This window comes from Aptenodytes patagonicus, chromosome 1, assembly GCF_965638725.1.
Source record: "Aptenodytes patagonicus chromosome 1, bAptPat1.pri.cur, whole genome shotgun sequence".
NCBI classification, from domain to species: domain Eukaryota; kingdom Metazoa; phylum Chordata; class Aves; order Sphenisciformes; family Spheniscidae; genus Aptenodytes; species Aptenodytes patagonicus.
Genome location: NC_134949.1, coordinates 68099810 through 68114808, shown reverse-complemented (window position 1 = coordinate 68114808; position 14999 = coordinate 68099810). Strand labels below are relative to the sequence as shown.

General features: G+C 42.7%; 1 protein-coding gene across 6 annotated transcripts in view; it reads right to left on the bottom strand.

Annotated features, from left to right (window-relative positions):
• The window catches only part of CAPRIN2 (caprin family member 2), a 37015-nt gene extending 32576 nt beyond the window's left edge, over positions 1-4439 (bottom strand). For 5 of the 6 annotated variants that reach the window (XM_076340727.1, XM_076340685.1, XM_076340706.1 and 2 more), the window contains exons 1-3: positions 4277-4296; positions 2789-3051; positions 760-822 (exon numbers count right to left, since the gene is read on the bottom strand). In XM_076340727.1, coding sequence (XP_076196842.1) covers positions 760-822; positions 2789-3037 — 312 coding nt within the window. In that variant the 5' untranslated portion in view covers positions 3038-3051; positions 4277-4296. Of the gene's footprint in view, positions 1-759; positions 823-2788; positions 3052-4276; positions 4297-4415 lie in introns of those variants that run through there. The other variant, XM_076340691.1, reaches the window with a different exon arrangement.
• Between the last annotated feature and the right edge of the window lie 10560 nt (positions 4440-14999).

Sequence of the window (14999 nt, the reverse complement as noted above, 5' to 3'; positions counted from 1 at the left end):
ACCGTTTTAACATCAGGCAGTTTAAGCTAACTCCACAAAGTAAATCACATTTGTTGAGTAGTGATCTTGCATCCTGGCATTCCAAACTCTAGCAACCTTAGGTACAAAATAGACATTGTTCTAACAGCATTTGAGAGTGCTGGCAACTCCCAGCCATCTAATAGCAGTAGAAGGACAGGAGAGCATTCGAACTAAGTCAGTAACTCATAGCTAGACTCTTGTATTAGGGAAGCCTTTAGATCCCATGCAAGTTAAACCAGTATCTTCCTCGGTACCAACAGGGACTGTTTGTCAGTTATACCTTAACAGCTACTTGTAACCAACAGCACCATGCAGCCCACAGGCAATTTTAAGTAACACCTGTTAACAAAGAAGTCATGAGGATTAATTAGCTACCCCAGAAGTCTTGAGGTTTGTGTTTGAACACTGCAATGCCTTGTAGGTAAGCTGCATACAGACACTTCATTGAGAAATAAAGGTGCAGGAGCACTGCAGCTGAAAGTCTACAGAGCAAAGATAAACAAGGACCTTCTATTACTACAGTACACAACATGAAGGTTAAAGTAGGAGACTTAAGCTTGTGGGCTCACCATTCAGCTTAATTACCAATAATTTGTCCATTTGGTTTTGTGAAAAAATACTAACACAAGCCTGCAGGCATTACTTCTGTAAACCTGCACCACCACCTCCTTCAACAACCTATCCTTTCTGACATGTTTGAAGATTGAGGCCACCTACTCCTGCATAAAGCAAACTTACCAACTGGTCTTGATTGAGGGCTTCTCCCTTCTTCAGGCGATCTTTGTAGTCTTCTAGTTTGAGCTGTAGGAAAATCCAAAGTAAATTTTTTATATTGATTTCTGTCTAATGTGGAATATGGGGTGCAAGTGAAGTTACATATTCTTTCTGTATTTAAGTTACCCACATACTGCAAGAGAGTAGGAATTTACTTCCTCTCTTTTCAGGAGAAAGCAACATAGAAAGTTTTGCTATGCCTTTGATTTGGCAATGACAGCCTCCAGGACTGCCTACCTCCCTTTCTTATCTTTGATCTTTCATTTCTTACTTTGCTACCTTTGCTTCATTTAAGAAATACTAATGCTTGACCCTAGATCTTTAAGAGGCTCCAAACACATCCTGTGTCCTCATTTTAAATTAGGCTTTTTTAGCTTTTCCAAGTCAATACTGGAATTTAGTTATCATACCCTTGAATAATCCTACTTAATTTTCCAGAGCATGTCTTTCAAAATCTTCAGTTATGTCATCAACATTTTATAGCACTATTTCCGAAGAAAGTGGACTAGTGTCTTTAGGAAAGAAATAAGATTTATTTCTGATATACCAAAACAGTCTTTAAAAGCTGATGTAAGCTATATTAAACTATTAGGTATTACAAGCTTCTTTATACACACAGGAAAAAGAAAGGGGAGTTCACTGCCATGAAGTTGAATACTATTTCATTCATGTATCTACCCACATAGGGTTTACTGACACAGTACCTGTAGGAGCCTAGGACTAGAAATACTTTCTACTCATTCTAGTAAGTCACACTTTGATTTGCTGGTGAGGCCATATTGTCATTCATGTGAAAGAATGAGATACTTGAGAAATCCACAACAATAAGCTTCTTTAGACAGAATTAGAATACAACACAAAGTTGGTTAATCACACAAGGAAACCATGCTTATCTGACATTATTCAAAATTACAGCATGATGCATGACATGAGACAGCAGTAATACTGCATCTCCTGCAGGTGGATCAAGTCCCCTAGCCACGTGGCCAGAAGTCTGATCTACTCCCTCTTCTCACCCTAACACATAACACAAAGCTTTTCAGACATTTAGAGAAGCACAACATATTCATACATTTGCTTTACTTGTAATCCCAACCTAGTACCAAATGCAACAGCACCATTATTTCTTTTACCTTACAGACAATAGCGTTTTCCCAATTAAAATCATGCACATAGCCTTCAGTCACCTGCCGATCAACTGAAAAGTCTTAGAATGCAAAAGCCTGACCAGCTACAGCCACAATATTTTAGGTGTATTATCTCAGTTCTTATTCTTATTAAGACTATTCTGTCCATCCCCACCCCCCCCGAAAAGCACAGTTCAAAGCAAGAGAGCAGGCTTTGGACGCTTTCCATTTAAAAGCTTTCTAGTGAGTAACATTTGTCTATATTTAAAATACAGAAGTCAAAGATTTATGCAAAGTGAAGTGCAGTATGTATTTAATACAATTTGCCATTTCCATGAGTCAGGGGAAACACTGTTCCTAATTTTCAATTTTACATACATCTCTACATCCTAAAATTAAATGCATGTAATCAATAGAAATATGAAGATTTCTGCAAGACTATAAACCATCTCCAAATCAGTTCCAAGTTAGTTCTGAACTGATTCAGTCTATTAGAGAAGCATTCCCCAGTTTTGATCAACATTCAATTACTTTTGCTAACAATTGAACATGCACTGTAAAGCCAGCAGCTGAGGACAGGTTTATAGTTAGCTGCATTCCCAATTCCCTGAAACAACATCAAATACAAGTAGCCCATTTCAGAACAGTAAGAGTAAAGAACACCATTCTTTACAATACAGGGGTTATAAATGATAGTAAAAACCACTAGCAGATCCCCATTTAGGTCCTTTTTCAGGTTATTTAAAAAAAAATCCATGATTACTCTCTGTATACACACACAACCTTATTCCAGCTATTCTAAAACAGGCACCGAGTTTCACAATTAGCAATTTAAATATGCACCATACCGAAGAAAAACAAGTTACCTTCTTTTTCTCAATGTTCCTGATCTTGTGTTTGAGGCAGATAAGCCCATTATCAATGTAAGTCTCATATGCCTGGGAAGGAGAGGCTGCCGAGTTCAGCGCAGACTGCAGGGGGCTGGAGGGAGGCTGGCTCTCCCCAGACGGGTTCACCTGCTGCTTGGCCGCCTTCATACTCTTATCCTCCCCCTCCTCTGACCAGCCTGAAGGTGATGATGGGCAACGGAAAGGGGCTTGGGAAAGCTGCACCATTGAAATAGATGGAGCTGCAAAGAAAATCGTTTTATTTAGCTCCCTCTCACCCCCCTTTTGTTTTTTAAGTTACATCTTCTCTTATCACACATTCAGAAAATGTGGCCACAAAATTGAGCCTCAGTAAGAATTCATCACAATCTTTCACTCTTCTCCCTCCCCCTTTCAAAATATCTGTAGCAGGAATTTCAAAGCAAGGCAAACTTTGTATTGTTCAAGTCTCCCCACCCATCCAGACACCAGAAAGCCTTTACATAGGCAGAATCAGACAGCACAGGGGATGATTCCAGAAACCCAATATAGTGTCCATGTAAAACTAGGCGGGTTTCCTGCACGCATCACCCACAAGGGAAAAAACTGCAAGCAAGCAATTGCAAATCACGCCGCCAGCCTCGCATCCAGGCTGCAGCCTGAATGAAGATTCAGAAGTGGCATGCCTGAAGCCCTTCTTCATCTCACCCCCATTAAATCAGTCTTGCCCCTTCATGACCTTTGCAGCAATCCAACTGAGAATTTAAAGATTTCAATTGAAAAAGTGAAGACAAAAAAAATGTGCTTAATAAAGCAAGCAGCACACTCAGTTACAACAGCATCATTCTGCATGAGGAACTGGTCTCTGCCTACACCCATCCAAAAGATGTGCTTGTGCGATGGCAAGACACCAGCTTTGATGGGAGGGGCTGGGCTTTAACCTTGAACAGAGAATTTCTGTAAGAGATGCTCCGCCACCCTCATCTTCAACTACTTACACCTGCTCCTGGTAAGCAATGACACCACATTTCTGCCTCCCTGCCCGCCAGGGAGGCCTGCAGCACACGACCCCAGCGGGCACCAGCCGCCCACGGCGAGGGAGGTGAGGGGCCGAGGAGGAGAAAACCTGCATTTCCCCGGGACGCCCGCTCAGCCCCCGCCGCGGCCCCCGCCAGTGGGCAGGGAGGTGCCTCCGCACCCCGCCGGCTCCGAGGCCGGAGCCCGGGGTCAGGCCCTCATCGCGCCCTTGCCAGGGACGGCGAGGAAACACGTCCCGGTGAGGACGCCGCCGCCGGCCCCTCGCCCCGCAAGCCTCGCCACCGCTCCGTGAGCACGGCGGAGGAGGAGGGAGAAGAAAGCAGCGTCGCCATCCCAGGGATTCACCTCCTCCTCCTCTGCCGCTTCCTGCGCCTGCTCACGCTGCCGCTGCGGGGGCCGCAGCCGGGCCGGGCCGGCCCCGCACCGCCTCGCTCCCGCCTCCCCGCTCACCTCGGTGCCCGCACACGCTCAGGCCCGCCCCGCCGCCCGCCCCCCGCCTGATATAGCAGCCGCGGAAGGGCGGGGCGGGGCGGGGCGGGGCCCGCCGCGGAGGTCACCGCCCGCCTCCCAATCGCCGGCGCCGCCTCACCTGCCCGTCTGCCTTCCCGCTCTGCGCCGCCGCGCCTCACGTGACGCGGGGCGGGGTGGGGACCGTTACTCGGGGCGGAGAGCCGTTACCCGTCAGCGTGTGCGAAGGGGCGGGGCGTCTCCCTGTGAAGGTCAGGGTGCCCCACCCGGGAGACGCCCTTGGATCGGGGGGTCTGCGGGTTTAGGGGCTGAGGCGTCAAGCTCCCGGGCAAGGCGTGGTGCTCCTCCGGAGCTTTGCGGGGACAGGGGACCCGAGCGAGGCCCTGGCGGGGGGTGGGGAACAGGGTGTCCTGGGAGAGTATGGCCTGCCGCCAGCTTCATAGGGAAGGGATGTATGGCGTGACGCCACCCCGTACCTTGCTCTGTTCGTAAGGGAGAGATTCGCACGGGTCCCCGGGGAAGCTATGACCCACTGTCTAGTCGCGTGTATCACAGTGGCCTCTTAAAACAGTTGGCCTGGGACAGCCTGGCTTCTCTTTCCAGGCAGCCCTGAGAAAAGGGTCTCGTCACCCCGGTGCAAGGGGATCCCCACCTCCACCTATTCACAAGGTGGGGCCCAGTCGCACCCTTTCACTAGCGAGGGTTGAGTGGCCGTGGGACAGTAAGAAGTGTTAGTCTGTGCCTGTTTAAACCAGCAGAAGGGTTTCTCCAGGCCAGTACAGAGTCCCTTGAGGAGGCGTACAGGACTGTGGGTCATCTTATGTAACAAAAGATGTGTATGTCCTCTATAAATGCAACCCAATCATGTAAACACTTGATAGCTGGTGAAAGCACGCACATCCATTGAACACAGACAAAATAATTGCAAACAAACTTCCGTTAACCTCTAACAATGCCATCAGCACTGCACAAGGTATCAAAGGTTGGAAGACTAAAGAAAACAGACCTTCCAAAGACTGGAGGACTAAGCTACAATTACATTTTCCGTGTTTCTCTTTTTGTGGCCATTACCTCAAAAAGCAATAAATAATACGGCAAGTTTGGAGAGGTTCTGAAAGTTGTGAAAGTTACAAAAATAGAGACATTTTGAAAGAGGCAAAAATGAGTCGGTAAGGAAGGATTGTGAAGAGAGGTTTTGCAGAACACAAAAGGTGCTCATGTAGCACACAGGATGGATGAGAGAACTGGAGAGGACAGGCCCATACAAAAGCAAGATTGGATTTAAAAGTAAAACCAAGCAAATTATAAGTGATTCAAACAATAAGGAGAATTCAGAGTATTGCAGAAGCAGCCATATGGAACCATCTGTAGCATCCACAATGCCACTTCTCCTGGTTTAATAACAAGTCTCAAAATACTTTATTTTTCTTAAAGCCTTTGCTCCTAGAATAAGGTCACTTTGTGAGGCTAGTTTTCATGACCGAGAAGAAATGCTAGTGAATAAGACACAGCTTGTGTCCAGGATCAGCAACGTACACTGAAAGTCCTTCTAGTAGATTTCTGTTCCTTGTGTGGTTTTGATCAAAGCTGGCACTGATGGGCTAGAATCTTGCAAAGTAATTATAAAATAATGATCAATTAATGCATATATTAATAATAAGTCATAATTAATGTGCCGACACATGGGACTATTCTATAAATCATAATTACGGCTGGCAATCAACTTTATAGTGCACTTTTACAATTAGGAAATTGTGGTATGAAAGAGGAAAAAAAAGAAAGGAACATTCATACAAGCCAGATCCCTATTTAAAATCAAAGGATATTTGAACTTCATTTTAAAACAAATACAGAATAACTATTTGAGACTGATGCTATATACAATTGTAGTATATATGTGTAGTCTCTAGAGTACTTTAAAGAGCGTTATTAATGTGGCAAGGTCAAGCACACCAAAGTTAGGAAATGCCAGGATTAAGAGCAGCCTAAATTAATTAGTTTAATGCCATTTTGCAGATCCATTGTGAGATCATCTTTAAGTAGATGGTCATAGCTTATCACATTCTAGCCACACATCGATCACAGCCACGGAGTCCTAGACTCAGTATTCCTAACCCAAGGGTCTGTGTGCTTTACTCCAGGATCAGAAGGGGATTGCACTCTAATGGCTGAAGAAAAACATGCTGTTCATCTTTTCACGTTGGACTGATTCTGTTTATCCCTGCCAACTGGGACTGCCCTTATTTTTCCCAGTCCAAGCGGTTTATCTCACTCTTATTTTTCTTGCATTCCTATTTCCACTCCTGAACTCCAGGCTTGGTCTTTCTGCCCAGGTCTGCATGCTGTCCGAGTCACAGGCTCCTCTGAGAAGCAGCATCTCCTTTGCACACAGTTCTAACCCTTTGCCCAACCACTTCCAGTTTTCCGCACCTGACTCTTCATCCAGCCTACCAAAAGCCTTCCTAATCCCAGTGGCATCCAGTGTCAGCCTGCCTCCCTCCAGCTACAGCGGGCCAACCCCCAGCTGGCTGTGGTGAAGACTGAGACCAGGTTCCCACTTTCAGCCCCTGCCATCCCTTTTATTATTGTATTGTGAAACACCAGAAAGTAAATGGATGTGTAGAATAAGATCGGCTGCTTGTTAACTTTGGGAGAGAAAGACGTACAGTAAATGTGCTGCAAAGATTATACAGTGATGGACTAGAGAAGCCTGCTTCAGTCATGGAACATCTCTCAGAAAGGAAGGCTGAAGAATTCTGGAACCAGCAATGGACGAATAAAGTAGATTTCACAAAGAAGAATAAATCTGTCAGAATTGCACCCAATTTATTGGAAGAACCTGGAGGATCTTGGGAAATACGTTGCTGCAAGGCTATGCTATGCTGCAAGGAGTTTTTTCATATACACCCTGTGGCTACCTGTTCTGCTGTTCAGAAGTCAAAGCCAAGGAGCCTGGTGAAAGGGTGCTTCGCTCGGTGTCCAGCATTGCCTTACACAAGCTGCTGCACACCACAACGATTTCTAACTAACTTTTGCAAATGCTTCTTAAAGATACAGTTCTCCCTTTACAGTCCAGCTCCTCGTCTTCTGTGTTTTCTTTACAGGATTCTAGTTTCAGTTTCCTTGCATAGAAACTTTTCTCCATGTTCAATCCTGCCTAGCAAACTGGTTTACGTTGCTGCTCTTCTTGTGCAACCAGTGCCAGGCACCCTTTCCAATTCCCAGCCAGTTTTAATGTCCTCGCTCAGTCCTCACCTCGCCAGAATTCTTGATTCTATTGACTCCTTTCCATTCCCCTCATTTTGGTTTTTTTTTCTCCTCGCTTTATGCATTTTCATCAGACATTTTATTCTTCCATAATTTTCAAGGGAAAGAGGAAAGGGAGCCATGAAAGTAGGCAGAAATAGTTACTGTGCCTGGGAGAGCCATTACAAGCTTAGTCAAATTTCACCTATGTAGCTCCAGGCCAGAGTATGCTTAATTAAAGCCCATATTAACACCTATAAGATCTGCGAGGGAACAGAGGTATGCTCCCTGGCAGAAGCCTCTTTGGAGAATTTACAAGTTCAGCTGAAAGAGCTCTCTGTGGAGTATGTGCCGACTGCCTGCGTATAAGCATATTGCACAAAAGCCACGCCTTGACAGCAAAGTTGAAATTCCTGTTCCCAGGCTGCGGGTTTCTGGAATTTCAGTGAAAGCGCAGAAAGGACCCCGTGAAATGCTTGGTTTTTCAGTCCTATTCTTGAAGATGGCTAACCCAGTGGGTCTCAACTCGGTTTGAGGCAGACACCTAGAATAGAAGATTTCATCTGGAACTGAAAAAGCTGTCAAAGCAAAAGCAAACTAAAAAATAAATGGGGAAGTACTGGGTAACCTTAGTAATAAGAGGGGCCAGCTGAGGAGAAAGATGTTGTGGTCCAAGCAGTGCAAGTAGCAACACCTGCTTCTGTTAGTTTCGCTGTCCTTGCTTAGGACCTCATCAAACCTCAGCTGCAAAAGGGGAAATATTGCAGAGCAGGCATTCATATGGGAATTCTTTTTTTTATGTGCATGAGTGAAAATTTCAAAAGAAATCCACTAATTTCCAAGGGTGAGATTAAAGGGAACATTTGCCCATAAATGCTTTGCAACAGCGAGTGGCATGTAAAAGTGGATTTGTTATTTGTGTCAGAAGCATTTCTTTCATTGACCCCAGGAAAAAAGTTTGCCTACTCATAAGCCTTGGAAGTTGCAACTCACACCTGTGCTTGTTAGGTTTTTTTGGCAGCTAAACTCTCTCCAGAGTTTATGTGCAGAGAACATGCAGGCTGTACGGCTTTGAATGGCTGCTGCGCTCTGCTGTGAGGACTGCCGTCATTTTCAGGACGGGAATCACACTCCTATGTTTTCTGTGTTTCTGCTGCTGGGCACATGGGCAAGAAGGTGCTTAACTCAGATGCAGAGGAGATAAAAGGCAGGAAGATAATATATGGGACAGAAGACTAGTCTGAGTGATAGACTATTGGGGAAACTTTGGAAATCCGATGTTAAAATATTAGTAAGCTTGTAAAATTAGGCACGGGAAAGTTAGAAAAGAGTAGAAGTAAATTTTCCTTTAAAACCAATATTAATTCAGTTCATTTTGTGTTTGTTGGCATTTTGATAAATTGATAAATTGATAAATTAACACATTTAGAGTGTTATTTTCTCCATGAAACCCCTAGAACAAAACTGGATTGTGCATTAAAACAGTTGATGAGTTCAGGACTCATACCTAGTTTTTGCAGGATTTAGAAGACTTACAGTGAATGAGCAAAATAAGCGCAGGAAAAGATGTTTTTATGGGTAATGCAAGTGAACACTGACCTTTAAGCTAAATTAATCCCTATCTCTGCTACAAACTTCTGAAGAACTTTACATGGATATGATCTACATTTTCTAGAAGGCTTAAGATCTGCTTGTAGACACAGAGCATTCACAGCTGCAACTAACATAAACAGGGGGGATGCTTTGAGTGTAATACAGTCCTTTGCATACAAAGTATTCTGGAGAATGAGGCATTAAGTGTCTCAAATTACGCACTCAAAGTTAGTAGCATCTGTGACAATTTCTCAGTGTCTTAACTTTTGCCTGTAGAAAAAGGGGATAATCCCACCTCCACCATTCAGAGGAACGCTGATAAAAAGCTGCTTGGTGTATTTCGCCATTCAAAACCAACTCTGTTTCCAAACCAGACCTTTATTATTTAGTTTTGGTAGTCTGTGGAAAAACGTTTTTTCCTAAAGGTAGAGTTCTGTGATGGGAAGAGTTTGTTACGCATAGGAACTGTAGAGCTGCACATGCTCACCGTTCTGCACAGGGCTTAACTACATGATACTGTGAGCTAGGTGTGCTGCCTTCATCTGCTCCTCTGGCAGCGCCCAGATAGTCCAGTGCTTCTTTGCATACCAAGAAGTAGCTATAAATTGCTCAGTGACCCTGTCCTTCCATCACAGCTCTGAAGAGGCCTTCGATGCTGCAGGCCCCCATGAAAATACTTTTCTGTTATGTTGTATTTCTCTGTTAGAGCACTTTTTTGCTATGGTTTTCATCTCCGTTAAAGTAGCTTCCCAGTTGTTTTTTAAAACTTTTCTCAAACATCTGGGATCCTTCTTTTTCAGATTTATGAGTTCTTATGAGAACACATTTTCTTCTTACAGAATTTGATTTGCTTGCTTGTCCAGCGACTCAGCTGCAGGATCCTTAATCGCTAATGGCTCGAGTTGCTGTGTAGCAGAGGATCTCCTGGCATCTTGCAAGCATGAATCTCTGGCTGGCTGTACCGTTATGACCATGGGTGCATGGCTCAAAAAAGTTTAAGTCAAATAGGTCTTAAAAATATAACAGCCTGACTTGGTTGTTTTCTTTATCCAGTTGGTCATCTTAGGTATGGTTTAGATAGTAATGATTTGGACAGCTTAGAAGCTTTCATGCTTTTCGTCCTACGACCAATAACCCTAAATCCTCCAGAGAAGCTAATGGATTTGTGTTATTCCCAGGGAAATACTAATGACAGATTTATTTTCTTCTTATTGCCACCTAAACACCTTTGATCTCAGGCTTCTCAGGTACACCTGTAGAAAATATTTTTGCTTGTGTTTCCCTTTGAATCTTACTATGTCACAGCTGCATTCTGGGACTCAATTAAACTTAATTTTAAAGTCTGATTTCAGACCATCGCAGACTATCTCTGCAATCTGGTACCTTTCTCTGCATCATTACCCAGTATGTTGTGAGGAAAGAAAAAATTAGGCCCCACTTTCTGACTTTTCCTCATTACAAAGAAAGGATGAGTGGCAGACAAATTGACATTCCTGAAATCTGTCTGTGACCTGAACTCGGGACTCCATTTCTGTGGCTTCATTTTTTTTCTTCTGCAAGTTCTGAGCAATTTCATATGCAAAATGTTACGCACCTGTATGTAATTGAATAAAAAGAGGGGCAAAATTTGGCAACTTCACAAAGTGCTATTATGAGATTCAGTCAGAGGGAAAAAACACGCAAAATGGTTAGTGAACGAGCTTGAAGAGTGTAGAGATTTTTCTTACCAGTTAGCTTATTTCATGACTCTATGTTCCTGTAAAAACTTACAATTTACATGAAAGAATACAGTATTTATTTGGGGAGGATGTTAACAGAAGTTTAAAATGCATGGTAAGTAAGAAATGATAGGAGAAAAAATAAAACAGAGACCCAAAACATCTCTCTGATGGCTTTAATAAAATGGAGAGGTGTTTTCTAAAAATGTACATGTGTGTGCTTAATTTTATGTTGCACATTTTCCCACAAAATAAAACAATACTGATCAGATGAATGCAAATAAACAGAAGTGTAAATATTTATAGAATAGGGCCTCTCTTTCTTGTAGACCTACGATGATTCCTCATAGAAGTCAAGGTATGAAAAACAATTTTGATCGTAGTCCTTCATTTTCCTACCTTTTAATAAAATCCAGCCTGTTTATTAATTTGTATTCTAAAAAGATCTTATATTTCTATTGCAACCATGATTTTTGTTGACTCACCAGCAAATAAATTGCTCATAAATCTACCAAGATCTTTAAAAAAAAAGCAGTCGATTTTTATCAGAAATAGGAAGACTGTTAACAATTTCTAATAGGGCTGAAACAACCCCAACAATTTAATGAAACTCAGACAGCTAGCAGGATGCATTTCTCCGGGGATCCTGACAACTTGGGTCTTGATATTTTTTATGCTATTAAAATGAATTAAATATTGGTCATGGTTTTAATCACCTGCCTCACCTAACTCCCGTTTTCATTTACTCTCAATATTTGTTATGAACAGTAGTTTAAATGCTCCCTCTTAAAATGTCTGCATAGAAACGAATCTGTTTTTCTCTTAACTTACTAGGTTTTGCCACAAGAAGCAAGCTTTCACTTGGAACGATTTGATTAAGCACTTTGCATTTTTATGTTGGCCGTGTTGATATGACTGCAGCCGTTCACACAAGTGTCGGAACATGGCAGCCCGGAGCCACAGGGAGTATAAACTGCAGTTGAGCCTGCAAATTACTATTTTTTTCAGGACCGTAATTAAACATGTGCATAAGCCCATGCTTAACTTTGAGCATTTGACTAATCCCAAGGACTTCATTAAGACAATGTGCTCTGCAAATTTCATTTTTATTAAAAATTCATATTGAAAAGCATGGGGATTTTTTTGCATTTGCTGTTTTTCCTGCTCACTAGAATTGTGATCTTAATGGGACTGTTCATCTTCTTAAAGCCAAGCAGTAAGTGCTTCCTTGAGATAAAAATCTTGGCAGCTTTCCAGCATAGTATTTGTATGCTAATGGAAAAGTGACATGAAAGAACTTTACTTAAAGTGTTTATGAATAATTGTTTACTCTCTGTATTACTCCTATAATTCAGATACATGTGTATTATTATGTTTTAAAGGTTATGAATACTGCTCAATTCAGAGATCCTGGTTAAAAAAAAAGGAAAACAAAAAACTAGTGTTTCTGCAGCACTTTGAACATGCAGAAATGTAGTTACAAAAAAGCAATGAATAATGTTGTCAAAAGCATACCACTTTATACCTCCTAGAGCCAATGGAATATGAGGAATGTTTTCTGGTAAAAAAAATACCAGAACCAGCTCTGAAGCTTGCCAGCATATAGCAGAATAGTTTAAATTTTCCTGTTTCTCAATCAACTGTACACTAGCACAACTGAAGACAAAATCCTGTGAAATAATCAGAGCCTTCAGCCTCCAGTCAAGTTAATGGCAGCAGTGTTTTCAGATCCTCAGAAAAGCAGACCAGTATTATACTCCTGCACCACTACCGCTGCTGATACTAAAACAAAAAGCCAGGGGTGAGCCTGGGAGAGAGAGAGATATTTAGTGACCATCCTACAGCTTGGAAGGAAAACGATAAAACCCACAACAAAGCACAACCTTGAAGTCTTCTCTTACAGTAAGGCTGAAAGGCAGCATGAACAGATGTGGTTATCTTCATGTTTCAGTGATAAATAAATATGCATTCATTTCACATACTAAAATGACCTAGATTGACTCAAGGGTCAACAGCACGATACACAGGACTGTTAACACAAATTGAAAAAAACCTTCCCTTTTGAATGCTGCCCTGTCTTACACGCCTAGGTTATGGCCACGTTGTCCTTGCCTCCAGCACGTCAACAAGAGCAAAAAATCCTGGGCCACGCTGGATGCCTGGATCGTGGCCACACTTCCCAGGCCTCAGAGTCCTTTGGAACCACTTGAATTATTCAGTCTTACATGTAGGGACGTGAGCTGATGCACGCTGGCCTGTTTTGCACTTGAGTCACCTTCCCAAGACAGCCAGCTGCACGCACCAGGGCCGAGGCTGGGCGCACCCCAGCGCAGGCTGTGTGACTGGTGAGTGGGTCAGAGCTCACATACGGAACCAGGAGCCAGTCTGGCTTAACACCCTTCAAGTCCCCGGGGTAGGTAGGACTCCTGGTAGCCCTAGACCAAGCAGACAACTCCGTAGCTAAAAGCCTCCACTTCCAGAAATGCTGAGCCACCTACAGCTCCCTCTGGCGTCCGTGGTAACCAAAAATGCCCAACCACTCTGAAAATAAAACCAAAAGCCCCTGTGTCTGTAAATATTTGTTCATGGGTTTATCGTTATGCACATCAGTAGTCCTGCAAGACAGCATCCAGCCTTCATTGAAGCCATTGGAAATACTGCCATGGGCTTCTTAGAGGTCAGTATTTTGCCCCTCACTCCCACTGAGCTTCTTGTGTATTGAGAGCAGGCCTAAATTTTACTTATGTGCTCACAAAAAAAATGTTTGGATATATTTTATGACAGAGATTTTAAATTAAAACCCTCCACATTCCCCCTTACCTTGCCGTAATGCCTACCCATGATGCTGCTGTTAGTTTCACACTGCCAAAGGTTTACTAGTTTCAGCTCTGCATTTTAGTTTGGTCCTGTCAAAAGTTTCTTTTGCTGTGTAGTTCAAGTATGTTACACCATTACAGAAAGGTCCCTAAAACAGTGGCTGACTGCAGTTAGCTGGATATTTCTGCTCTCTGCAGAGAAACAGAGTAGAGAAACGTACAGTAAAAACTCGGAGAATCTTAAAAATCCATTAGAAACTGCATTACTCACCTTGATTTTATAAAGATGACACTCAGATATGATGGCCATATGAAATGCCAATATAATTTATAACTGTTCTTTATTTTATTTATTTGTCTTACTTCAGTGGCTCACAGGCTGAGTCTCAGTCTCTCTTACTCAATAGCTGTGGGGTTTTTTTCAAATGACACAGGGGATTCACAGACCTGGCACATCCCCACATATAAAAGGGCTCCACATAGGGCAATATCATACTGCTCAGCTCCTCTTCTGCTCTTTGCTTTACATGGTGGGATGTAGCAGAGAAAACACAACATGCCAAACCCCGACAATTATGAATGACCCTCAGGGTCGAACCTAAATTAGTTGCCTAAATTTCCAGTGCAACTTAAAGAAAATATTTTTATGAAGCTTCCTCCCCCGTGCCCCCTCGCAGCAAATGGCCTTTCTCACAGCTAATCAAGATATGATTATTTACTCTGAAATTCTATATACAGACTTCAGGTAGAAAAAATATAGCAGTTTAATGGACTACAAAACATTTCTAACTGGTTTTTTTCGTGTTTAGCTGATGTTACTGTTGCAGTTAGGAACACCATTCGAGCCTGCAGGTGCAGCTGAATAGAACTTTACAGGGGAATTTCCCTTGAAAATCGGTGTCAAGGATAAAAAAATTACATAAAGTAGCAGATTGAATTTTAACAAATTGGCCAGATGCCTTCTGAGCCTTCCAAACAGCCTGCCCCTCCAAATATACAGAGGAAGAAGAAGTTGCTGTTCTTTCACATTGCAATTGTCAGAAGAGGAAGATGTGCGTCTGGGGGGGGGGGGGGGCTATTCACGTTTGGTAGATCGAGAAGAAACAGGGGTATTTCTGAGTAATTGCATTTTACGTGATTACTATGTTGCCAGTCCAGCAAAGCACGTACTCAAGTGCACAGGAAATTCAATTAACTCCAATTTAATTTTAGACACCTTTTCTGTGAATTTTTAGTTTCTTTAGGCTTTTTAAAAGTATACTGGTTAGCTAATAAGTGGTTTGTTAGGCTCACGTTAATCGTTGTTCCAGCAAATCCTGTAAGTGCAGCGTT